Consider the following 27,845-nt stretch of genomic DNA (forward strand, 5'->3'; position numbering starts at 1 on the left):
CAAACCTCAACCTTTATATATGTTATGTATTATCATCAAATACAACTTACATTTCAATATTATGAATGAACACGAATGCGACCACTTTCATTTAAGACGGAAACCGTCTAAAATTTAAATAAAATGCTATAATTGTGAAGATTTCAGTAATTTAGCATCACTTTATGATGCTAGTACACGATATATGTGCATTGTATTGTCAAAAACAGCACATATTTATGTAGCAGAAGCATTCTACTTTCCAAAAAATAGCTAAAAGATTACATTTTCACAATTTTGCAAAACTGCTTAATTGTGGGGCCAAAAAGGGGTCTTACTGAACGTACTCCTTTTGTTGGTCCTGTTGATTTTTGTGAACTTGGAATATGTTCTTCAAGAAAAAATTAATAGATCAGCAATTGTGTTCTGTTTATTCAAAACCCCAATCAATGCCATTACATCAAACCTGCAGTTTACTGTTAGTGGAGAAAATAAAAAAATTATATTCTTACTGCTTTTAAACTTCCGGTTTGTTTCAATGACAACGGATTTATAAGCTCAATGCAAACAAAAAGAGTATAAAGCTTAACAATAAAAAAAAATATATATTGCATGAAAAAGGTAGTTGCGCATTTGTCCTGTCATACAAAAAATATTGAGCAAGAGTCAACTAATGATACAAAATGTCCAGTAAACATTTATCATCACATTTCAGTTCTATCTCCATCTCAACCAAGTGCAATGGCCCAAGCTGCTAGCGGTGGTTATGAAATCCCAGCTCGGCTACGTACCCTTCACAACCTAGTCATCCAGTATGCCTCACAAGGACGATATGAAGTAGCAGTACCCCTATGTAAACAAGCATTAGAAGATTTAGAAAAGACCAGCGGCCATGATCATCCTGATGTAGCTACCATGTTAAACATTTTGGCTCTTGTATACAGGTAAAATTGATGCTTTTAGATTGCAGAAAGTGATTTAGCCATTATGAAAATATTTTGGACATACAGCAAATTCTATGTCAAGATAAAGAAATGAGCAAAAAACTAAATAAGATGCATTGAATTTTTTTTTGATTAAATCACCCTAATAAGATACAGAAAAGTGCAATTTCAACATTTGAAAAGTACATAAGATGCATTGAATAATATCTTAGTTCAAATCACCCTAATGTTCTTTGTACTGTTCATTCACATCAGAAAGGAATTTGTGAAAATCGACCAGTGATTATCCTGTAGGCAGACTGATATGAATATAATACTATTGAATCAGTGTTATTGATTATACAACAGATCACAAGGTTATTACAGCTGGTGCTTTTATACTTCATTCATCAATAAATATATATGTACAGTAAAAATGTGATAAACTTTTACATCAAGAATAGATGCATGTTTGCTTCTGCAGTAGCATTAAAATAAAGGTGTTTGAATTGGAACCCAAAATATTTTTAATGTACTCATGTGTTATGTGGAGATATTCCTGATAAACTGGGCCATCTTGAAATTTGATGGAAACAATGAGGGTTGATGTAAAAACAAATATTTGACACAAAAAAGGTTGTCATTAAATTAGGGTTGACACAAAAATCAGGGTTGAAGCAGAAATAACTTTTTTTGGTAACAAGAAACACATATTTTTTTATTGATCCTTGTATAATAGAAATGCTTTGATTTCTTTTCTTAATTTTGTGAGAGGTGAGGACAGTAATGAAAACTCTAGATTTTCTTGAATTCCAGTACAGTGCAGTTTTATAAAAGATGTAAATAATCTTGTGTTCATCAGTTGATTTTGTTTGCTGCTGCTATTTTTGTAGAGATCAAGGAAAATATAAAGAGGCTGGTAATCTCCTTCACGATGCCTTAAAAATACGGGAAAAAACATTAGGATATGATCATCCTGCAGTGAGTGCATTATTGATATATGAATCTAGGGGAGATAGTTTGATATATGTAGCCAGCAAGAAGGTAAAATATTCAGGGAAAATTCGTAAAAATTACAGAATGCTTTAGAATTACAAATTCACAAAGGTTTTGAGCGAAATTTGTGAAGATTTAAAAAAAAAATTGAATCTCAACCAATTCCATATTAAATTTTCTCTGTTGCTGCACTGGTATAATACATCAGACTCTCTCCCATCTGTTAAACATCAAATTGATATATTAATGTATACAATGTGTGATTTGAAATTTGCAGAGACCAAGGAAAATATAAAGAAGCTGCAAACCTGTTGAACGATGCTTTAGGCATTCGTGAGAAAACGTTAGGAAATGATCATCCAGCAGTGAGTTCTTGTACTGCATGTATAACCCATGGTGGCTCATGTTGTACCCAGTAACAAACATCACCTGTGCATTTCCATTCTCACAAACTCATTAAATTCTGTTCATTTCATTAAGACAGCCATTCTCCTCTGCAAATTCCTATCATTTCAAAATGCAATGCTCTGCAAAATTTTTATTCATGAGGCAAAGAATTTCTGCTTTTTCTCAAAGCTAAGCAAGTTTTTCCTTTCTTTTATATAAAGAATTCGTTATTTATTATAACCTTTTAAAAGTTTCTGTTTATAAAACATTCATTGATCTACACACTTCTTATTTCTGCTATGTAAAGAGCTATAATGTTTTAGTAGTATGCATTCAATAACACTTGCAAGTAATCCACAAATTTCACAGTTCTGAAAGCATTTTAATATCACAGAAAAAGAAAGTTCACTGTTAAAGTATGAAAATGTTCCTCAATTGCAGATTTGCATTCACTTCTTAGAAATATTTTGTTTTGTTAAATAGACACTTGAAACAATAGAAACCTTTGGAAGAAAAGAGTAAAAATGTATTATTTCAAAGACGATAAAAAACCTTATCCTGTAATGGCTATTCCATTAAAATGTATATGGGAGGTTAGGAAGGGACTTTCAAAATATTCCTAAAACCAAAAACCATTTGTTACATAATTTTGCATAATGGTAATTCAGACACACTCCAAAAAGACACATGGTCCACATTCAACAATTAAACTTCCCTTCCTACCCTCCCACATACATTTTAATGGAATAGCCCTTATTTTAAACAATGTACAGGTGGTGTTGAGCTGAATACCTGTTTATTTTGGTGTTGTTTTTTTTTACCAGTAATGAGTTTATAATTTTCTAGTCAATTTTATTTTGAGAAAGATGGGGAAACTAGAGAAGATTATGTAGTTAATTTATGAAATACTCTCTCATGGTTAAATGTGTGCATGAATTTGTAACTAATTGATGTGTAATTTTTAGCTAATTTTGGTTTTTTGTTAAACTATAGGGAGTGGGATAAATAAAAAAAAATAATTTAAAAATGGACTATTGTGTTTTAATTAATTTTTGTCTTTGATGGGTTGCAATAGTTTTCATTTCTTTAAAAACTTTTTATTGTACTGTAAAAAAAATTCTGTTGAATGTATTGTCAAAGCATGAATTATTGTGTTACATGTTTCAGTCTCCTGAAATTAGGGACGACATCAAAAGTTCAATGTAGGATATAAAACTTAATTCACATAGTTTTTTCGCTGACCCCCCCTACCCCCCTACCCCCCTTTTTAACTTAATTTGGGAAAAATTGATTTACCTATATGTATATATGTAAAATCGATTTTAGATTAACAAAACTTGCAGCAATGTTGACTCCCCAACCCCAAACTATTCGATATAAGTTTTTTATCCTACATCGATCTTTTGATGTCGTCCCTTCGCTCTAAAAATATTCATAAAGTTTGTAAAATTTCTAACGGATGTAGCTTTGATAGTTGTTTTGTTGATTAGATACATCATTTTGCTAGTCTTTATTTAAATATATTTTCCTGGTTCACTAAAAAATCCTAGCATGAAAGATGAGGACTTTCGACCTTAAGACTGTAGTAGTATTTATTTCAACAAGAACAAATGTTCAATGTTGTTAATAAAATCTTTGCATTGTGGTGAAAAGGAATGACGGAAATTTGATTTCTGTTTTTTGACAGTTACTTGTTAAGAGTTTAAAACTCCATTTAGAATTTAGTTTAAAAGGGATTAAATATTGTCATACGATACACATTATTATTGTATAGCAATATAATATTTCCCACAGAAAGTAACCAAAAGTAAGCGTGCAATAAATTATAATATTGCACTAGTGCAATAAATCTTCCAAATTCATGACGTCATCAACGATCAAATCTTAGTTTAAACCAGTTTTTACTTTTAAATATTATATTGCTATACAATAAAAGGGTTATTACATGAATATTGGGGAATATTGTCCCTCGTAGAACATATATTGCACTCGCAAGCTCGTGCAATATAAAATTCTACTCGGGACAATATTCCCCAATATTCATGCAATAACCCTATATTATTCAAAAATATTAATATACATGTATATTATAATGGAACAAATACATGCACTGTATATCTTAATACACATAATACTACATAATTTATAAGAGTATATTTTTACCTGTAATTTGTATTGGCCCTCGTAAAATAACATTTACCAAACTATCTTCAGTTGTCATTTCTTTGTTCCTTTTAATACTATGAAATGACCAAACAAAAGAAAATGTTCATCTTTACTCTTGGTTTGTTTAAGTGTCATATCATTTAACTGTGTTCCCTTATGAAAATATTTAAAAAAAAAAATGCAAAGTTATTTACAAATTCAATCAATTTTTTTCAAAGATCTTCAAAAAGTATGCATCGTTTCTTAAATTTAAGATGGAAAAAAATAGAACACAAACAAACATATTCAATTATTGGATAGTGAATTAATAAAAAAAGAAATGCAGTATTCTTGAAATATATTTTTATCTCAGAAATCAGTCCACAAGTTTTTACTGGGATAAACAAGGTTTGAAGCATTTCAATTGCTATATTCTTCCAGCAGAAAATCATATAAATACATTGTTGTTTGAAAGTTGAATATATTTATTGAATTTTCAGGTAGCTGCAACATTAAATAATTTGGCTGTGTTATATGGAAAGAGAGGGAAATATAAAGAAGCAGAACCTCTATGTAAACGTGCTTTAGAAATAAGAGAAAAAGTAAGTATTGAGAATGTAAACAATAGAAAAAAAAAGTATTTTCTGTTTGCCAGGAGCTTTTAAATTCAATAAAATGCAGTCATAACATTTTATTCAAATGATCACCATTTTTCTGTCAGACTGTTAATAAAAATGAAATTTTGCAAAACATTTTATTTTAGTTCATTTTCCTTCCCAAATTGTCTTTATTTAATCTTTTTGCTAAAGGAAGCTTAATTGACAGGTCTTTAGCTATCAGCAAAACTTAATAAAGACATGTTGATGCAGTTCTATTATTTCATCAAATATCCCTTGTAATTTCTCTTTTATTTAATTTTTCTAGTGCAATGCAATAGATTGAACCTAGCTCTTCTTTGTTTAAAAGTGTCATTTTAAGTTACTATTTGATTATAGAATTATTGGGCTTTATTTTTTTACAAAAATATTATTTAACTGTATCTTTTGTTCACAATTGTTCGATCCAGATTTCATTTGAAACATCTTCTAATCATAGTTGGAAAATACAGAATTAAAAGCTTGTTCAACCTCTTTGATTGATTGCTAACTTGAATGTTCCAATGCAACATTATTTATTATGTTCATTTGATAGGATAATACAACAAATTTCAGGAAATCAATTTCATGATTGACATTTGTGTGACCGATTTCATTTCTTGATCTAGATGTTTTCTCTTTAATGGCATATGAATGAATATAACAGTTTTTGAATTTGAAGATTTGAAACCATTAAATAATGAACTGATGTCCTCAAATCTTCAAAGACGATACTATTTTATTAACTCTTATATTGATATTTAGTCAGATAATGAACTTTCATTGGTATGTTTAAACTCTGTGTATTTATATTTAACGTTATATTTACAGGTACTTGGTAAAGATCATCCAGATGTTGCCAAACAGCTTAATAACTTGGCTCTTTTATGTCAAAATCAAGGAAAATATGAAGAGGTAAACATTCCTAAAATAGTTAACATGAGAGCATCAACATAACTTGGGGATTATATTTATTTACCTGAATAACAAAAGATTAAAAGCAAAAGGCACTTCTTATCTTACAAACATATCAGTAATTGATAGTTGTCAATGATGTTTGTTTAGTTAGAGCCTACTGTCTTGTCAACTGAGTAAGAAATGATTATACATAAAACATCAAGTAGGAGAACAGACATACAATTTTTTTTATTTTTTTTTACAGCGGATACTTCTGAGTTTGTAGCCAAAGGTAATATCTTTGGTTAGCTTGCTTGTTAGGTGAACCATGAAGTCATTCACTGTCATTGTTAGCTTAGGTAAACTACCCTACTTTAAGAATAGACTAGTCTGACAGAAAACCAGTCTATCTGTCTGTTGGACTATGCTACTTTGAAAGGAGGGTAGTATACCTGACCTAATAATGACTTCATGGTTCAGCTGACAAGCAAGTTGACCAAAGATATTACCTATTGCTACACCATCAATGGAATCCGCTGTAAAATATGATAATAATCAAGTATTTCATGACATTTTGTGTTAAATGAACCACGAGAGATGTGAGGTATACATCAAAGAGATAGCACCAAGTGACAAGAAATATTGGGGAAAAAAAAACATGTTAAACGTCAGCAAACAGTTTGAACAATAGACATAAGCTTTAATATTCTTTTTTTTTTTTAATTGTTTAGATATCTAAATGACTTATATACAGATTTATTATTACATTTACACATCAACAAATTGTAGGCTGCTCTGTTTCCTAATGAACTAGGTATCTAGTAAACATTTACTTGTACCGATCAATTTAGCCTGTTAGCACTGCATTGTGGGAATAAGGCTTACAGAAGTCGCTCTCATAAATATGTACACTTGATACAGTTGATCTTTCAATATATGATGAGGTCTGTTAAATGTTTGTAAGTCGAATACAAAGTTTCTTAAAAAAAAAAAATAGCTGCCAAGAAAATGTATGAATGTTTAGTATATTAACAGCTCATCTTCATCAAAGATACAATACGGTATATGAAAGATGACAAATGTGGCATAAAATACCAAAATTGTTTAAAAGATATCAAAATAATATTTGGATCTCTTTTATTCACACATGATGATCTGTTTTATTCACAATATGAATTATTTTGAACATGTAGATATCTTTCAGGCTACTGCGACAATAGAACATAAATGCTTTTTTAATTGGAAAACAATTATCTTTGAAAATCAAGTATAAAGTGGGTTAAATTCATTTGTGATGTAAAGGTATTTATTGTGATTTCTCCAGGTAGAACAGTACTATCAAAGAGCTTTAGAAATATATGAAAGTAAATTAGGTCCAGACGATCCAAATGTTGCTAAAACCAAGAATAATTTGGTAAGGATGACAATGTTGTCTTGTGCCTTACCCAAGAGGAACATGTATTTGGATGTTGTAAATTGCATGTAGCTAAATTTTATTTTATTTTGAAATATATTATGTTTTCACACAGTTTTGGGGCTTCCAGCATTATGGGTAAATTTCAGAAATGATCATGGAGTTTATGAGTATGTTTATAGAACGGGTTTTGCCTCATATTTTGGTGAAAAAATCCCTGCTATTAAAAAAAGGAAATGTTTCAGGATCATTACCTACAGACTGAGAAAGCAAGTTGTGGCGTTGTAGATTAAAGCGGATTGTAGTTTGCTTTTTATGTTTAGTTTGCTGTTTGTATGAAGTTATAGAGGATCACATTCTTTATGGAGAAAGTTCAATAATCTCTTTTACCAATCATTAACTCTTAGCTGAAAAACATGGCTGAAAAACAATATGTTTAGAGAAACAATCAGCATATATAAGAATATGGTTTCTGTTAATGTTTCTTTGATGACTTTGGTGTTCTGTGGTTCCCTTAGTAGCAAACCCCATCTCTTGAAAAATTCCACCTGTGTGAAAACATAAACCTGTTTATATGGAATATTTTTTTTTGCTTGGTTTATATGTTGTGTTTGCATGATTTTGGTTGATTTTACAGGTTGAGCATTATTATAGAAGAGCTTTAGAAATTTATTTGAAACGTTTAGGTACAGACGATCCTAATGTTTCTAAAACAAAAAATAATTTGGTAAGGTTTTATTTTAGTTATTTACTCTTTTTGCCTTTGTTATTACTTTCTTTATGTTTTAACTTTATATTTTGTTGTTGGTAAAATACAACCATTCATATATCTGTAATTCAAAGTTTGCAAAAAAAAAAAATTCTTTAAAATTCTCCCAAATAAAAAAATTAAAAAAAAAATTATTTGAAATTTCTGTAAGAGAAATACAAAAATAGAATTAAATTTCAATTTCAATTTCTTAGAGCTAGCTTGCAGTTGAGATTTGTGTTACAGAAAAATTTACCAATCCTTTAAAAAAATGTTTAAAAGACTTCGGAAATAGTTAAGAAAATTGGTTGAGTTTTTCATCTGTCCAAAAGCTAGGATAAGTTGACATTAATTTAGTACAAAAACACTAAGCTAGTATCTATTAGTGGACTGTTTTTAATGCATAAGTGATGAATCATACAAAAAATCTATCCTGATTTTATTTTGACCTCATTATCATCAACATCAATCCTATTTATTGATCATTCCAATAACATACATACACATATAGTAATGCAGCTTTTATAGAGCTTATTATTGGGGAATTGTATGTATAGTGCTTATAATATGAGGGTTTCCTGTAAGGAGAGAAAGCATACATTAGCAACTTTAAAAAAATTCTATCATGTTTCACAATTTTTAATTGCAAGTTCAGTATTCTATGTAAATATTAAATGTTCCATGTACAATTCTCTATGTTTTGTACAATTCTCTATGTTTAATCAAAAGTGAGTACAATGTGATTAAAATATCTTTATAATTCTATATACACTATCAATACATAAACATACGCAGATCTATATAACAGAGATTAGGATGGTATTTTACAATATTAAATACATGTATAAATATTACTGGAAATCTTAAGATATATGATTAGAAAATCTTTAAAATTCTATAAACACTGGAGCAATACATAAACATATGCAGATCTATATACAGTTGTAACAGAAATTAAGATAAATGCATGTATATATTACTGGAAATCTAAAGATAACCCACAAATTACTGAAAGATATATTTTTTTCATGTTTCAGTAGAATATAGTTCCAATTTTGAAATGGAAATTTCAGTTATTTCCCTCGTAGACTAGTTGCATTTCTTGTAATACTGCAGATACATTTACTTTCATGGGTACCTTTATTCCTGGATTAAGGATACATTTGTACTTGCATTTTCTTGCATTTTCTTGGATATAAGATTTTATGGCTTTCTAAAGTCTGCACACATTCCTGTAGAAACTTTTAGATTTGTGGTTCCTTTCTATTAACAAAATCCAGGAAAATTGGTATCCAACAAATAATAATGAGTCCACAGTATTAAACACAAACATTGCATTTATAAATTTTGTTTGTAAAAATTAAGGTTTTGTTTAAAGGGAAAATTCACGATTTTTTACTTATGGTTTAAATATGTTCATTGTGACATAATATATATATTCACAAAGTTTTATCGCTATATGTGCAGTAATAAAGGAGAAATTCAATAATTAATGAAAAAATATTAACTACTTCCTGTAGGTCGTGACGTTTTCTCCTGGTTTTTGCATGCCGGGAATTAAAATACAATCATTAAAAGTCTTGGTTTTTAATCATATTTTAACGTAATCGTAAGCGCGCCGATGACTAATGCTATATCTAATAACCATCCGATAATAAGAAAATAAAACGCACAGACGTGCAGTTGTACACATTCATGAGATAAATGTTCTATATTTCCCGTATATATTTCGATTTATTTTTGTAGAAATTTTTTTTTTTTTTTTTTTGCTTTAATATATGCTTTTTCATACTGATAAAGTGAATAAATTGAAGTATATAACTTTACACTGTTAAGACAATAAATAGGTTTACTCTTATTGACCTTAGACTATCTACGCTATTACTAGGTTTATGCGATGTGTGTATTATTCTCCGACAATACTTGTGAAGGTAAAATGTTATTTGCAGATTGGTAATTAACTTGGCCTCTAGGGCACACCGTGCCAGGTGTGACTGTCTATTCGGATCAGTGGATTATAAGACAGGAGGTCGCGTTTTTAAAATACACAAATTTTCAAGGTGTTGATAAATACAAGTGAATCGCCGTGGAATTATTTAATTATATTTGGTGCTATTATTTTATTTAAATTCAAATAAGTTACTAAACTAAAAATGAACCGGTTAAAGTATGGAAATTAAAATTTAGTTTTCGGAATAAAATGATATATGCACTCTTATCATTTATTTATGTTTTTTTTTTTTTAAAGGAATAATAGAACTAGTTTTACAAAAGCATTTTAAATGTCTTAAATAGGAAAGAAATAAATGTACGGGAACACTAAATTTAGACATTTGAATAATACATTTTTACTTCTAGCGTTCGGCCGTGATTAGATTTTAGCTGAGACTACTATAACACATAGTCTCAGATTTAAGTGAGGTCGGTACATCTTATGAAAAATATAGATTATCTGATAGCAATTGGATTATGGAAGGAGCGCTATGCTGTACAAATAGGCCTACATAAATTTATTACCAATACACTCGAGATCAAAGGTTTTTAATTTTGCAGTTCCAGTTCACTTTTACTCACATATATTTTTTATTTTGATTTGACCGTGCTTGTTTTAATATGACAGTTCTTTTCAGTCCTCTTATCTGGTTATACGGAAGCAAACCTGCACAGTACATTCTGCATTTGTATAGTCTGATATTCTTATTTCACATGTAAAATGAATGAACAATTATTTAAAAAACGGCATTCATTTTGAAATATATCACTGTTTCTAGAGTGAAAATGAAGTCACATATTATGTGACGATATAAACAATAAGATGAATTACTTATAAGAAATAACGGGACCAAAAATTGTATAAAAACGGTAGAATAGGTGCTAAAATATAAATAAAAGTAAAATTAAAAATAGATAACATTGGGATAATCTATACGTGTCGTATTCTTACAACCACTCTTAATTTTATAAATTTATAAAATTTTGTACACAGGCCGTATATTACGGACAGTTTTATATTGGTATAGTATATTTTATAAATTTTACCTGTGCACACCTGGTTCACTCGCGATCACGCACGTGATTCATTGACCTTGTTCATTGTGTATTAAATTAAACAAGCCTGCCAGGAAGTCGACCGTTAATACCTTAATATGTCACATCTACAATACCCCGGTAATGACCGATATAAAGCCATGCTGATTACAAAAAGACAAGTTTTTGAACATAGGTCAAGTTAGGTAAAAACCCAAAATAAGCTAAAAATATACGTTAGAAAAAAGCATTTAAAAAAACATTTACATAAGACATGAATCTCAGTTTATAATAAATATCTCCGGACTTTTTTCACTTTATTGAGACTACTTTAACATTATTATAGCATAATTCCTATGGAATACTTGATACTGTATCTCGGTGCCAAAAATGTAAACTTAATGACGCTAGGCAAGTCATATTAACACTGATTAACGGACATGTCATGCCGTGTACTAGGACTTTGTGGTAATTAGATAGCCGTGGTCATTGGTGTTCAAGATGGCGTCTTGCCGAGAATTAAGAGTCGATTTTAAAAATCAAATAACTCGCTTGTCTAGAGGAATAAAGCTTTAATATTTTGAGAATATGCTTATTTATCTAGGATGAACATAATATCAAATTTTTATTTTTTTGCGAATTTTCCCTTTAATTCTATTGAAAAAAAATGCATTTTCTTTACATGTTTTTTTCCCTCTAGCTCAAAAACTTTATTGTCGAATTTTGTTTAAGTTGTGTTATAAATTGATTCTTACTTGATTTTTTATCATTTTTGACATTAAAAAAAAAATGTTTGTGATAAGTTCAGAGATATTTTATACAAAAATTAGATATTTGAATTAAATTGATTCAAGATCATTTGTCCAAACTTTTTTTGTGAAATGATATTATTTCTGATTTTGAGTAAAGAATTGTTAAATTTGAGATAAAGAGTTTTTAAATAATTGAAGATGGTAACTAAGTTGGAGTACTCCAGGAAAGACAAGTTAAATTGTATGATAATTTTACACACAATTGTACCATTCCAGGCATCAGCTTATTTAAAACAAGGAAAATATAAGTTAGCTGAAGCTTTATATAAAGAAGTACTAACCAGAGCACATGAAAAAGAATTTGGAAAAGTGGACGGTAAGCTTTATGATGAACTAATACATGATATTTAGCATATTTAAGAAACAGTTTCACTTACAGATAGTACATTGTTAACTTGCTTTAAAAGATCTCATAAAGAAGATAAGATTTTATGATTTTCATTTATATGACTACCATAGGTTGGGGCACAGTATTAAATGTTGCAAATATGTTTCGGAGTGCAATAAAAAAAAGTATTTCTGTAACACTCTTATCTTAAGAATATGTATTAAGAATGGGTAGTAAAATCTTTTGGAATTTTAAATCTCAAAGTTATAGATAAATTTTTGTTAAGTATTTGGTACCATTTAATGTAAGAAAATGGGGGAACGTGTCAAAGAGAGAACAACCCAACCAAATGGCAGTAAACAGCCTAAGGCCATCAATGGGTCCTCAACCCAGTGAGAAAATTATGCACCTGGAGATGGACTTCAGCTGGCCCCTAAACAAAAAAGTGTACTACAATGTAGTTCAGTGTAAATAGATGTCTCTTATTTCAACATTTTCTTTATTTCAGGTGATAATAAACCTATATGGATGCAAGCTGAGGAAAGGGAAGAAAATAAGGTAAGCAGAAGTACAACTTTAGATGAGAGGTCAACTGTTGATACAAGTCTTCTAATAGTTTTGATTGTAGATATACCTATGTTATGTTGAGAAGGTTTCTGTTTTAAATGAAATAGAAAAAACATTGTGTGCAATAAAAACACTTTACAAATATAATGCAACTGGATTTACCTTCATTAGGGATGCTCAAAACCTAAACATTTGAAAGTTACTGAATGCATTAATGTCCTGATACCTGATGAACTATATGACCGAAAAGGACCTAAACAGATTGCAAATTTGCCTGAGGGAGTCGGTGCTAAAGTTTCTAAACAATTTCCTAATTAATAAAAAGGGTCATCTATGTAAGTCCTGAGATACTGGCCAAGGACATTGAACACCCTTGTAATTATATATTTAAATGTAGTTGAGGTAATCATATATAGATCAGAAGGAGATAGGTCATTCCAGGTTTAAAGATGATAAATATAGAGAGAAACATATTAGCACTTGTAAATCAAAAGTAGAGATCAACATTATGATTTTAATGATAAACAGGTGATGATTTGATATCAATTCCTAAATGGCCAAAAAAAACACTATTAAAAAGTAAAATAACAACTGAACTCCGAGGAAAATTCAAAGCGGAAAGTTCCTAATCAAATAGCAAAATCAAAAACTCAGATACATCAAACAGATGGATAAAAACTGTCATACTCCTGACTTGGTACATTCTCTTATGTAAATAAAAACAGCAAATATCCTTCGACATGCTGAACGTTTTATGCATATACTACGCACCTGAATACAGGGTTTATTATTGTAGGTAAGATTGAGAACGGTAATATCTAAATTTATTTATGTTATATTTCAGGGAAAATTGAAAGATGGTACACCAATGCCTGAGTATGGTGGTTGGCATAAAACTGCAAAAATAGACAGGTAGGTTAAATTGTTTTCTATGGTCCTTGTTTGTTATTTATCATCTTCATCTCTCTGTTGGGTAGCCTCTGTGGCAGAGTGCCGGAGTGGTCTAAGTATTTACTACTATAATCATTAGCCAGACAACACTCAGGTTGTGAGCTCGAACCCCAGTTGTGCTTGTGTGGACTTCAATCTTTATAGACCACTTTCTAGTTTGTCTGTCACCTGAAAAAACTCTTCAATTATGCATGCCTTTATGACGTCATTTACTAAATGAAAGGGGGCCTGTATTCCCACACTATTAACGTTCATCAAGCGTCTAATTGATCGTCCTTTCGCAGGATAAACTAAATATAATGTTTGTTCCTTAGGTACCTTAGGGCTGTTCCAGAAAATACTATGTCCCCCCCAGGGAAGGCAATTTTTTTAAATATTATGTGGGTGGTTGTATTTGAAATACCAAAATGCAAAGGGAGTGCTGTTCTAATTAAATTTTATTTCTGTGGGTGGTGGGGGTTAAAAAAAAGTGCCGTCCCTGGGGGGGACATAGTATTTTCTGGAACAGCCCTTATCACAATTCCCTTATGATATCCGTGCTGAATATCAATTATAAGAATTTAATTTGCCGAATAATTCGTGCAATATAGCATATTATTTTTCCACCAATCGCTCAACAAAGGAACGGAAGTGATGACCCCTAAACGCATGAATGATTTTCACTGAAACCAAAGTGTTTGACAGATTTGCAACGAACTAAAAAGTTGTCTATTGACTATAGGATTGTCAGTTTTCCGATGAAGGGTGGTGGTTTTTTCTGGGCACTCCAGCTTCCTCCCCCAATAAAATCTGGCCGCCACGAAGTAGCCTAAATACTGTTCTTAAAAGTGGCATTAAAACACCAAATATCAAATCCAATCCTCTCTCTGTTATCGTATGGACTATTCACAGTTTGATATGTCTTCATAGAACATTTTACTTAAAAAATTGAAGATTGATTTTTCCGGATGATGTTGATTTTGTGTGAAGTGTTAGTTACCTGTATTGAATAAAATCAATACTGCCAAACCAAGCATAGAATTGTGATCTAGATTTAGAATGTGAGTCAATATAGAAATACCAGTTTTGATTTGTATGCTGTATCATCAACTCAACAGTTTACAAAAGTTTACGACAACTATGGTACAAGTTTATTACACCATCTCATCATCACTGTAGAACAAATCTCTACTGCATATTCAAAAACAGCCACTGACAATTATTTATTTATTAAAGTGTATCCAATCCAATTGCAAATATTTATTAAACAGGGAGTTAACAGATGAAAACTAATATAGAGCTTTCATTGAAATTTTGTTTCCACCCAGTTTAAACCCTTTCTGTCCGACATGGTATGCTAATGTGATATTTACTATTTGAAGGTGGTAGATGACATGACACTGTCATTTACAAGTCACCGATGAATAAAATAAAAGTACTTCGTTATAAAATCAAAATGCCAAAATTATAGTTGTTATATTTTTTTATTTTTTACAGTCCCACAGTTTCCACAACATTAAAAAATTTGGGCGCTTTATATCGTCGTCAGGGAAAGTATGAAGCTGCCGAAACATTAGAGGAATGTGCAATGCGGTCCAAGAAAAATGTAAGTAGATTGGAATGTTTGTGAATGTTGATATTTATATAATATGAAAACTTTTCTGTATATCTGTGTGGGATTTTGTTCTTTGGCATTTATATTTTTTAATTTTTTGCTTTTTGGAAATCATTTAGAACTTGGGGGGTCATTTTAAAGAGAAAGATTTAAGATTAGAAATTTACTGTGGAGTCATTTATTTTCTTGAATTGAGGAAAACTTACATGATTCGTGGATATTTAATTTTGTGGTTTTGGCAAAGTCTGCATATATTTCTCTAGGAAATTTGTAATTTGTTGAAAATTTAAATTTGTGGTTACCACGAAATCCACGAAAATTGCTATTCAACAAATATTAATAAATCTACAGTAAGCTACTTTTGATCATGCACTCAATGTTCTTCTGATATACAAAAATTCTAATCATGGCAGATCATAAAGCTGCTGAAAAACAATGAGATTTGTCTTCGACTTAAACAGTCCTATTTAAACAACAGTGTTCAACTTCTACCTGAAAGACTTGATAGTTAGATATGATTCCAAAAGTCATATGCCATGAAGAAAAATCAGATGAAAATGTGAAAAATGAAAATCTGATAAAACTTAAATAAATAAAATAAAAAAAAAATAATTTTATAAAGCAGATTCTAAAGGGCTATTCCAGAGAAAAATATATTGGGTGAAGTGTTTGATGGCACTTATATTATTGTTGTATGGGTAGGGTCAGGTTGCAAAGTTCAAATCATGTATGGGTGAAGGTCATAATAAAAGTGCCTTCCAGCACCCCACATAGTTTTTTCTGGATTAGCACTGATAGAGAATTAAAACTTATTGTAGGTTTATTAAGGATTGTATGTTTTTATACAAAGACAGATAAAAAAGTAGAAAATTCCATTTTCATATTTATTTGAAAAAAAATCATTGATTTTACAGACTTTAACCAAGCAAACTGAAAAGCAAAGTATTTCAAATCATAACTTGCATAAAGGCACATATTTCAGATGGCAATGCTCATACAAAGTGATAGAAGAATTTCTTATGGTGAACTTATCAAAATTAAAAGTTTGTACTGATTTTTATGTAGTTGTAAAATATTGTAGTTCATATAAAATGAAAAGGTTAATTAATTTACTGCTTACCCAAAATGCCATTTAATTATTTTCATTGGGGGAAAATGAAGTGAAAAAATATGCAAGAAAGTAAGCATTGTGGTTTTACAGTAAATGTATTTCAGGCCTGAACTGGGATTGATAGAAATTACTTTACATACGTCATTACTTTTTAGCTTGCTGTTTCTTAGCAGTGTTTAGATTTAGGCCATGATAAATAGATAAAGATACATGTATTCCTCACTTTTGAAAATGGGAACTGAATTGAAGTATTTTATGTTGGGCTTTGTTCCATGCCAATAGTACGCCAATAATCAAATGACAAAAATTTCTCAAGTCTCAAAATTGTCTTCCCATAAAAACTATGCTAAATTAAGTTTGATTTTAAGATATGAACTTGAACAGCTAAAGCAATAATGAAAAGGAAAAGTTAGTTGGCAAAATGGAGATTATAAATTTATGCTATATTAAAAAAAAACTTATTGCAATTTAGAGTTTGAAATATTGGAAAGACACATCTTGAAATTTTGGAAGTATGAAAATTGCTAAGATGGGTGTGGATTTGGAATGATAGTCTAGTGAAGTTTTTTATGGCCTCATATTTGTAGATTTTATTTCTACTGATTTATTTACTACATGTTCATTACATTTAGTGATTGAATTGTAAATTATATTTTTTATAAACATTTGTATGTATTATTGCTATGTTCTATTCATAAATGTGGTTGTTTTTTGTTACTGTGGATTCATTATTAGTGGGTACACATTTTTTGTGACAAATAACCTATCAGATGGTATGTTTTAAAAACCCTGAAATCAAATTTGCACAAATATACAATTTTCCCTTTATCTCAAAAATTAATGGCCACGAAAATAAAAGAATCCACAGTATTAAAATTTTAGTTGTTTAAATATATTGATTGTCAATATTTAGCAAGTGATATACTCTTTGAAATTTTGAATGCAAGAATCCTTAAGTTAGTTAGGTCCACCCAACACATGTATCTTGCATTTATTATCACATAAATTCCTCTTTACATCTTTTTGAAATTATGTTGACATATTTTTCTAGTTACTTAACAACTTTTATGGTTATAAAACTTCTTTAAGTTTTCCACCACATAATGAATAACACAAGCATGAGAAGGAGGCTGATTTTGGCATGTGTTTGTTTCTTATTGTATATCTAGATTCTTCCAGAGAGCTGTTTCTTGGCAGAAAAGACGACAAAAATTTGTCTTAACTGAATCCAGATGATTTTCTAATTGTACTGTTTTGTTAACTAATAACTATCTTCTAAGAAGCTTTCTCTGTCTATAAAATGCAAGGCAAGATTAACATTGGGATACTTGAGAAAGGCAAGGTATCGTAACATTGGGGTAGTTTTGAAAGGCAAGGCAAGACATTCGTTTTTATTTCCCTGACACATTTTGGTTTTCTGATAGGCCTTAGATGTTGTCAAACAACAGACCAACTTAACCGACATAGGCAGTGAATATACAAACAACAACCGACGGAGATCGGCCAGCCGAGATAGAGTACTCAAAGGCTCTATGGAAAACATATCTCACAATAATTCTACGGAATACGATGACGTAAGTATCATTCGTTTCCGGTAAGTATAAGTATTGCACAGCCAAAATCTTTTAGATTTAGAAACCCCGTCATTTTTCCACATCCTGCTATTCATTTTGTTTGCTATTAATAATTTTATTTTGTTGCTTTCCTGGAATGATTATCTCCCCTTATTTTTTATTTATTTGGAGGATAGTATTTTTTCACCATTTCGTTATAATTTTATTTTTGTAAAGTTAAATTTGAACTAAATTATTTTTAAATTCTGATTGGTGATTGCTATTTAACGGTGGTCTGTTTGCATGCCCATAACCCTGCATGTTTTTTTAAACTGTTGGAATAAAGGGACCTTAAGTTTAAATATATAATTGGAACATTTTATATTCAAATTATTTTGTACCAAAAAAAAATTTTGTACTGAAAAAAAAAAAAGTAACAGCATCTCATTTCAAACTTGTCCCTGGAATGAAGAAAATGCAATAACAAATTATCATGCTTTTAACTGCGGCTTCAATGAATGAATAAGAAAAGGATTGTTGAGCTAGGTTTTTCATGCGTATGGTTATTTTTGCATGAGTGCAAAGTCTTTACTTCAGCGTGCATGCATCCTGCTAATTTTTCACTTCGATGGTTTTTCTTTCACATTAATAAAGTAAAAGCATTGTATTTAAGTAGTATTGTGACAAGCTGTTAAATTTGTCCTGAACTATATATGTATTTGCACGTGTGATAATCCCGAAATATAGCTTGCTATTTATTAACAGTGACGTAACTTAATCTATGGCTGTGTTGTACTTATACTACCTTAAAGTCGACCTTGTCACAATATTTTTACAAATATTTGGCAGAAATTAAAAAAAAAAAAATGTTTTAAATGTTGAGAGAAAATAAGCTTTGAAAAATGATAATTGCAAACTTTGAGTTTCTTTGGTTTATTTTAAGTTCAAGCAGCTCGGTTGTTTTTTGCATTTTTTTGTCCAAACTTTTGTTTCCATCATTTAAAATATTACCTTCAAATTACGTAGGGCAAATTAAAGAGAAGTGGGTCTTTTTCCAAACTACGAGCCTCGATACGACGTAGCAGTGCAAAACTGGTGCAGAAATTAAAAGGAAAAGGTGACGAGAATTCTGGGAGGTAAGTTGCTATGGTGATGGAGGAATTGTGGGTAACCTACATTGGAAGTCCTTCATCTGTTGCTTTAATCTTGCCTTGCATTTATATATTGTAAACAGTATAAAGTGTTGTAAACACGAGATTTGGTAAGCGGATATCAGTGTAACGTTCCTTTTAATTTGGTGGTTACTTTTTTTATGAACCCTACTCACTTTTAAAGCTTGCAGCTTTATAGAGCAGTTTGTTATTTGTAAAAATCGTTAACAATTGTATTACTGCATATTATAATTGCCTACATTTTACTAAAAATTACTTGTATATGTACTTTTATATTTGCAATGGTAAGGTTATTTTTAGATGTGAAAAAACGTGTTATTTAACAAAACATCTTTTAGAACTAGAAGAATATATACGAAAAATTAAATCTTAAATAATGAAAATAAAAATGTTGAAAATGTCACCAGTTACTAAAGGTCAAGTTGAAGTAATTTTACAGTAGAAATGTCCCACTAATTTGATTCTATGGACAGTTGTACAACTTGTTGGGAATATGCAAAATTTTAAAGGGGTTTATTTTAAAAGGTGTTTTAAATGTTGTGTGGAATGCTTTTTTAACCTGAGACCAACCTTTACATATACAGATAATTTTTTTTTAGATGATTTAATTTTATTTTAATGAACCTAAGATCTTATAGCAAGTTTAATTTTTTGTGTCCAATAGATCAAATTATATCAAAGTTTCTGCATACTTGTGCATGGCACTGTAATTTCTATGCCCCACTTACAATAGTAGAGGAGCATTATGTTTTACGGTCTGTGCATCCGTCCATTCATTTGTTCATTAGTCATCTGTCTGTCCTGCTTTGGGTTAAATGTTTTTCATCAAGGAAGTCGAATCATATACATGTTCCCTATGATATGATCTTCCTAATAAAAATGCCAAATAAGGGTTTTGAATTTTTGCAGTAAAATCTCCAATCTTATAATATTTTTAGTTCACAACTCTTTGTCTTTATTTAGCATATAAAGTTAAGATAACTTTGGGCCACAAAGACTTTACACAATTGATTGATCGTTGATTGTCAAATTGAATTGCATTCACTTATAGTTAAGGCTATCAGGGGCAGATTCAGACATTTTTACAGGGTACTAATTTTAGGTTGGTTGTTGGCTGTCATACAGGTAGAAACTGTTATGGGTTCAGGAGTTATTGTTCCTGATGGATTCTAGAAAAATTATCTTCTTTCTACATCTTAATTGTTATGCCTTTCAATCAGCCGTTTTCAAGTAATTAGGGTTTCCAATTTCCAACACATGGGGATTCCAACATTATGTCCCCAAAAGCATTGATCGGTAAAAAAAAACGAGGGTTCATCCACAGGCTATCTTGCATACGCTTCGGACATTTCAAAAGTAAGAAAATTGCTGGATAAAAGCTTTTTAGATTTTTACGAGGCATTATATTACTGCAACTTGACCTTAATTGTTTTGGCGATTCTGTCAGTTTTGACACATATTTGGTTTTTAATTTTTGTACATTTGAAAATATCATTTTACCAAAGATTTGTTAAAGAAGGTTGTGTTTTTGTAGTGAGCCTGTTTTGGTCTTCACGCTCTCTGATTGCAATAGCAGGTATTACTTTCTATAGACAATATAACACATGCTAATAACTTGCTAGTCGTGTATAACATTAGAACGTCTTGTTTTTCTGGCCTTTAAAAAGTCACCTCAAAATAATTTTCTTCTCTTATCCTTCATATATCCTTTCTTGACGTTTAGGATTTGAAATTTTTCACAAAAGTAGAAATGGTGTGTTATTTTATTTTTGTTTTGGCACTGTTTCTTTGCATAATGCCAATTTTCTTAAAAGTGATTACAGTTGTATTAAAAGAAAACTTATATATGTGTTTTACTGGTTTTGCAAATGAGTATGTTTTTTTCAATCACAATATTTTTGTTGACCTTGATGACTTTTTTAAGGTATTTTGCGAATTTTTAAAAGATTCTGTGGGAATTTTTACTAGCCTGATAAGTTGTTTGTTGGTCTTGGAGTAGGGGGCTTGTAGTAAATGCTGCAGATTGCACACAAACTTAAGATAATGAATGATTTGGTGAAATATATACCGGTACCCTTTTTCATTCTATACATATTAAGTATAAACACTGATAACTTTTTTTTTTAGTGGATTTTTCAGATTTTTTTTATAGGAATATATTAATATTTATTTGGAAATGGAAGGTGGTTGTATTTTGATATGGATTTTGCTATATCATCTTCACTTTTAAAGATATTTACAAGACTAATTTTTTCCCCATGGGCTATATGGATATATCTAAACTAAACTAAAATTAACTCTTGGTAGGTTGATGTTTATTGAATGGGGGTCAAATTTCTACCGGACTTGTAAATGTAATTTCTCTTCAAAACTTAAAAGTTGAATAACAAAGCCCAGATGTTTGATGAAAATCTCTTAAATTTAAATCACACAAAAAGGAAATGAAAATTAAATACTTAAAATTCTTTAATTATTGCTTGCATATTAAAAATGGAGATGAACTATTGAGGTTTCAGGAAATGCTACGTAAAATAAAGCTATCAAATTAAAAAAAAGAGTTGTAATTTTTGCAATAATACAAAAAAAGCAATAATTTCTGAAGTTACAGTTTAAGTAACAAAACATGAATATAAAGAACACTTATTAAAGTGCAAAAAGTAAAATTTTGATCTGCTTTGAATTCATAAACAAGAGAGAAACTTTTTTTTGGTTAGGTTTATCTTGACTATTGATATAGCAAACATAACAAGGATCTGGTTTTACGTAATATAGACCTCTTTTAGATATAGACTTGCATGATGTGATTCCATATTAATATTCTGATTTATTATAACAGTTGGTATTACTATGAACAAAATACCCCTCTACCTCGTTATTGGGGTACAAATGACGGGGATACTAACGATATGTCGGGAAGGAGGTTTGTAATATTGGTTTGTCCCTTGTATCACTAATCCTAAATATACATTTGTATATCTGCACTTGACATTCAGCTTTTCAGACCGCTAGACCATCTACATGTGGATTTTATCAAGCAATGAAATTTTAAAAATAAATTACAATTACAAAATAGAATATGGCTTTTCATTTGTTCCATATTTTATTGATGAAATGAACATTTTTGGATATTCAGATTTAAATTTTGAAAAAATCTGAAAAAAAGTTTGGATGTTTGTCATGTTCAAATTTATATATTGAAAATTAAACTTTTGATATTTATGATTTAAATTTTGAAAAAACAAATGCTTCTTCTAAAAAGTTATATAATACACACTTTGTTGTAGAACTATTTATTTTATGCTTGATAAAATCCAAGATCATGTTTTTCCAGCTTACATAGATCTCGGATAGACAAAATATTTGGTTATAATGTGTATTTCAGATATTTTGTCTAGACTATTTATGCAGATTATAGAAATATTAATTAATTATATGGTTAATTACAGGGTTGTTACTTAAGAAATTAATCTATGAACATGTCAAAATCAGCCTCATAAATCTAGCTTGTGTTGTATTATCTTATTATGAATTGAAATATATATTATATAAGTATAAATGTATTCAATATGAAATATATGGATTGATTATGTTAAATAATAAATATGTATTTAGATTTAGATATTATATGCATTTTTTTTAGAATAATGTTTTGAAAGATGCACACCTAAACATGAACAGTTTCCAACACAAAATGCCTGCACTAAATGCATTCCTTATACACAGAGCAGATTTCATCACAGCATCAACCTGTATAGAATGACCCTGAAAATAACATTTGAAAAACAATTGCATAAATAGAATTTTTTTGAGTAAAAAAACATTATTTTAAAGTAGTAAAGAAAGTTATTTGTTCTGTGGTAAATTGGTCTCGTACAGTGTATCTGATGAAGTGAAATGTAAATTCTAAAATGCTTTTATCTTTTCTTTATGATAGGAGGAAGGCAGTTTGAGTTGTTTATGTTTTCATTGATTTAAAGATAACTTTGATATTGACCTTTGTATTTTCAGTATGAAAAGAGCAAGCTCCATGTCAGTGCTCCCCACAAATAATAAAGAGGAAAAATTAAGTGTAAGTATCCAGATGTGTCGTCCTGAATATGCACTTAATTTGTAGATCGACTTTAAACAGACATCCATCCGTCATTCAAATTATTATGATAAACCTTCCTTGTTTCTGTAACACCCAGTGACAAATAGTTCATATGTAACAAGAAAATAAGTCATCAGTTCCTTAAAGTTAACAAATGTTTGCACCTGTCCTAAGTCAGGAATCTGATGTACAGTAGTTGTCGTCTGTTTATGTAGTTTATATGTGTTTTTTTTTTTAGTATAGATTAAACCGTTGGTTTTCCTGTTTGAATAGTTTTACACTAGTAATTTTTAGGGGCCCTTTATAGCTTGCTATTCGGTGTGAGCCCAGGCTCCATATTGAAGGTTATACCTTTACCTATAAATTATAATGGTTTACTTTTATAAATTGTGACTTGGATGGAGAGTTGTCTCATTGGCACTCATATCACATCTTCCTATATCTATTACTGCTATCCTGATGATTAAAATGGAGTACAGTGTGCTGGCAGGGCTGAGAAGTTTCCTTGCAGAAACTTAAACTTATTGGCTGTAGGCCTCAGTGCACATCAGTTTAACAAATAATATTGTTTGGTTTAAGTGACAACTGCATTAATTTTGGAAAGGTGAACAATAAATTAACTAAAAATATTCGATGAGGCTGAAAATAAGTAGGACAGTATTATACCAAACATACCTGAACTCTTTTAGTAAGTCCATATACAGAAAATAACTTAAACATACTTTGTTTGATTTCAGGAAAGTAGGCGTTCTTATGGTGATTTACGACAAGGACGGACTGCCAGTTCAGATCAACTCATTAATCGACCATTTTGACAACAGCTATAGTTTTAGACTATATGTACAATAATGCAATATTTGACAAGCTTTTTTTTGAGATTTTAATTTGTGGGCATCGTCAGATTTCGTCTTGCCGCTTTCAGATTCAGTTCTTGTAAATATGGCATTTTACGCCATTAATCCAATGTAATTTATTTATTCCATATTTTAACATTATATCTCAGTAATGGTGTCTTATCATAACAAATTTAGATGGGGCAAGGGTAGGCAACTCCGTATTGACAAGAGTTCATTCCAAATGTATCATACAGCGCTTCCATCATTCACTCATTAGAATGCATCATAGTGTGAAAATGTGATAAAATTCAGTACAGTAGATTCAAACAGAAGGTAATTCAGAAAATTTTGTCAATGTCAACTTTGAGCATGATTTCAAATTAAAAAAATACAGTTAAAAAAATTCCATCCATTTTGAGCAACATCAATTGCTTTATAAAAGAGAGAAAGAATTTAAATTGATTGACAATATTATAATTTTTTATTTGAGTCATAAACAGCTTCATTAATGTCAGTAAGCGTAGTTTGTTTAAGGAAACAATGTTGCAGAATTTTCTGAGTTTCTTCTAACTTGCTGTAAAAACAAAATGTATCAAATGTGAAATCATCAATATTTATGAGTGTTGTGGTTTTCAGAATTCATTTTCAGTCTTTCAAATTTTGTGCAAATTCTTTTTAAAACGATTGAATGGAAAAATAGTCTACTGTTATAGAAGAATAGACAATGATTGCTTACATAGATATAAATGATTTCTTCATATTGTATTAGCCTTGGAAAATTCATGAGGTGTATAAATTAAATAAGAGAATGATGTGTTTATTATGTAATAATTAACCATAACACAATTAGACTGGAAATATTATATGCACAGATCAGTTTAAAACTGGATTTTCTTTGACAAGTAATTATTACTCATTTTATTTTATTTTTTGTATGTTCCACATTTTAAATTCTGAAAGGATATATTCCAAAATTCAGAATCACGTTATTGTGTACATACAAAAGCGTTTGAATGAATCATTATCAAGTATTCTATATTAAGCTTCATTAAAATTATTTAAGAGCCAGTTATTAGAATTTCAGAATCTAAAAGATTATGGGTAATTTCATTGTTTACACCCCAAATGAAAATAACATCATGTCATTGGTTGAATTCCCATTGTTGTTGACATTGTTAGCCAATAACAACCTTTTTGGTGTAGAATATTACCCAGAATTCAATAGATTTTGAATAGGTAAATTGTTCATTCCTTTCTCTGTAAATATTGGAAAAATTAGAAATGTTGACATACAAACGTATTTATAAAGATTTTTCTGAAAGTAACAAAAAAGATAAAAATAAAACCGTTGTTAGGCTGTATATGTAGGCTTAGATACTCAGTTCATAAGGATGATCTCATCATAAAATGTAGTCTTGCATCATGTCTAAAAATAAACCAAGGAGTTATTAATGATACCCAGGATTCAAGATCTCAAACTCAGAAAAGATCTTACTACAATAGAAAGTTCAAAAGTTAAAAATATATGTATATATGTTGGCAGTAGTAAATTGGTTATAGTTAGAGAAATTACACTTAAATGATATTTTGGGTTATATAATTAATTTCTACTTGTTCTTTTCCCATACTATTTGCTATTTTTGGTTAATGGTAAAAGCTTTGTGTAATAAGGTATTACGTATGTATTATGATGCTTTACTATTTGACTTCATTCCATGACAAAGTGCTGAATAGGCCAGTTAAAATAAGTTCCATGAGTCTCATCCTTCTACCTTTCTTTTGTCCAGAAACATTATAAATATCATTTTGTTCAATTTTTTGATACAGAATTAGTATATAAAAAAAAGATCCCCATCTACAATTTTTAAAGTGGGAGTGAATGGTGGTAGTTAAGTCCATCATAAGTGAACTTTTGAAAATCTCAGCAGGACATGGTTTGTTATCTTTAATAAGTATGAATTTATGAAACTAGATTTTTCAAGAACAGTGCCCAATATAATAAGTGTCAACAATATTCAGTATAGAGGGACGAGAATCCATGAATTATATTATGTGGCCTTAATGAAATGTACTATATATATTGCATGCCCTAATGTACTACCTATTTTAATTCCTAAATCAACACAGTATTGACTTATTAACTTTAAAGCATTGGAGGTGGAGCCACTGCTGGTAGTACATTAAGTATGGACTGTTTGAAAGATAAGATAATACAAATTTGTTTTTATTTCATATTAGAGATGTTATCTCAATGCTACAATGAAGAAAACACAAATTTTTGTCACAAAGATAGTTATTCTTTCCCCTTGACATATCAGACATGTCAGACATATTGTTACATTGAGCTGACAAATATCATTGAATTTCTCTAAAAGAAAATTTCTTTATCTGATAATCGGATAAGCTTGCATCTATATGGTTCATAACTTCATATTACTTTTCGTTTCTTGTTTTAATGGCAAGCCAATATTTTCACAAATGAATAAAAGTCACCCTGTATTGACAAATAATATTGAAAATATAGATTCTGTTGGCTATGGTAGTCTGATAGATATTCCTTTGAGCTCGCATTGTTAAATAGGGCTCTGACAATGAATTACTTAATGTCAAAATATATGGGTATTAGTGTAATCTAAGTATTTTGACCTTCAATGTTAAAATGATATTTCAGTGGTATTTTTAAACACATTGTATTTGTAGAATAATTTTATTAAGCAAAATGATAAACTTGATGATTGTTTTGTTTGCTGAATTTATGTGATAAAAGTAAAATTGTATAAGGTGCCAATATATTTCTTTTCATTTGTAAGGCATGAAATTTTCATATTTTAAATTCAAATTTTTAAAGATTAGTCAACTTCATTATAATTTGATTGATATTTAGTGATATATTTAGGGTAAATGAATAAATTTTTTTTGTAGAAAATAATTTCATGAAATTATATGTTCTATTCATTAGAATTTTTAGTCAATTCAAATTGAAAGAAAATATCTATAAAACACATTGTAAATGGCAAAAATAGGTCAGAACTGATATTTGTTTATATCAATAGATAAGAATAATTATCTATTAAAGAATTTTCATTTGCATCATCAGAAATGAATTCAAAACAATTGGCTGCAAGCTTGAAAAAGTGGCACTGTACAAATTTATAGAGAAGTTGCAGCATCAGAAATCATTTCAAAACAATTGGCTGCAAGCTTGAAAAAAGTGGCACTGTACAAATTTATAGAGGAGTTTGCCTTTATTATAAGTATGTTAGGTGGATTAAAGTGCTATAGGTTTTATTTGATGGTTTTATGCCTTGTTTGACTGTATGAATGTGTATGAATGCACTGCCTGGTGATAGTATAATTTGTGTCAAGCTTATTGTGTACAAATATGAACAACTTTCCATTGTTAATTTATTAAACAATATGTAAGATGATATAGACTTATCTTTTTTTTACCAGGCGCAGGGGACATAACGTTTTACCATTGTCCCTCTGTACTTCGCACATAAGTTCCTCCAAAACATCTCTACGTCTTAAAATAAATTGGTTTCCATTCCCTAATTTTAGTTTGCCTCAACCAAATTTTATGAAAACTATACATAATGCTTATATTTGGGTATCTTCACTATTATCCTTCTAGAGTTATGGACCTTTACATATGGAAAAATTGCTGCAGTTTTCGTTTC

General features: G+C 29.9%; 1 protein-coding gene across 9 annotated transcripts in view; it reads left to right on the forward strand.

The window, feature by feature from the left end:
• Window positions 1–27,593, forward strand: part of LOC139515940 (kinesin light chain-like) — a 47,640-nt gene extending 20,047 nt beyond the window's left edge. For 4 of the 9 annotated variants that reach the window (XM_071305716.1, XM_071305712.1, XM_071305718.1 and 1 more), the window contains 14 exons: window positions 695–923; window positions 2,176–2,263; window positions 4,931–5,032; window positions 5,897–5,980; window positions 7,287–7,376; window positions 12,180–12,279; window positions 12,800–12,849; window positions 13,703–13,770; window positions 15,286–15,394; window positions 17,939–18,088; window positions 19,094–19,203; window positions 23,248–23,308; window positions 24,067–27,252; window positions 27,327–27,593. In XM_071305716.1, the coding sequence (XP_071161817.1) occupies window positions 695–923; window positions 2,176–2,263; window positions 4,931–5,032; window positions 5,897–5,980; window positions 7,287–7,376; window positions 12,180–12,279; window positions 12,800–12,849; window positions 13,703–13,770; window positions 15,286–15,394; window positions 17,939–18,088; window positions 19,094–19,203; window positions 23,248–23,308; window positions 24,067–24,144 (1,319 nt within the window). In that variant the 3' untranslated portion in view covers window positions 24,145–27,252; window positions 27,327–27,593. Of the gene's footprint in view, window positions 1–694; window positions 924–1,795; window positions 1,884–2,175; window positions 2,264–4,930; window positions 5,033–5,896; window positions 5,981–7,286; window positions 7,377–8,013; window positions 8,104–12,179; window positions 12,280–12,799; window positions 12,850–13,702; window positions 13,771–15,285; window positions 15,395–17,938; window positions 18,089–19,093; window positions 19,204–22,075; window positions 22,160–23,247; window positions 23,309–24,066; window positions 27,253–27,326 lie in introns of all 9 variants that reach the window. The other 5 variants (XM_071305713.1, XM_071305720.1, XM_071305711.1 and 2 more) reach the window with 4 other exon arrangements.
• The last annotated feature ends 252 nt before the right edge of the window (window positions 27,594–27,845 follow it).

Source organism: Mytilus edulis, chromosome 3 (genome assembly GCF_963676685.1).
Source record: "Mytilus edulis chromosome 3, xbMytEdul2.2, whole genome shotgun sequence".
Lineage (NCBI taxonomy): Eukaryota > Metazoa > Mollusca > Bivalvia > Mytilida > Mytilidae > Mytilus > Mytilus edulis.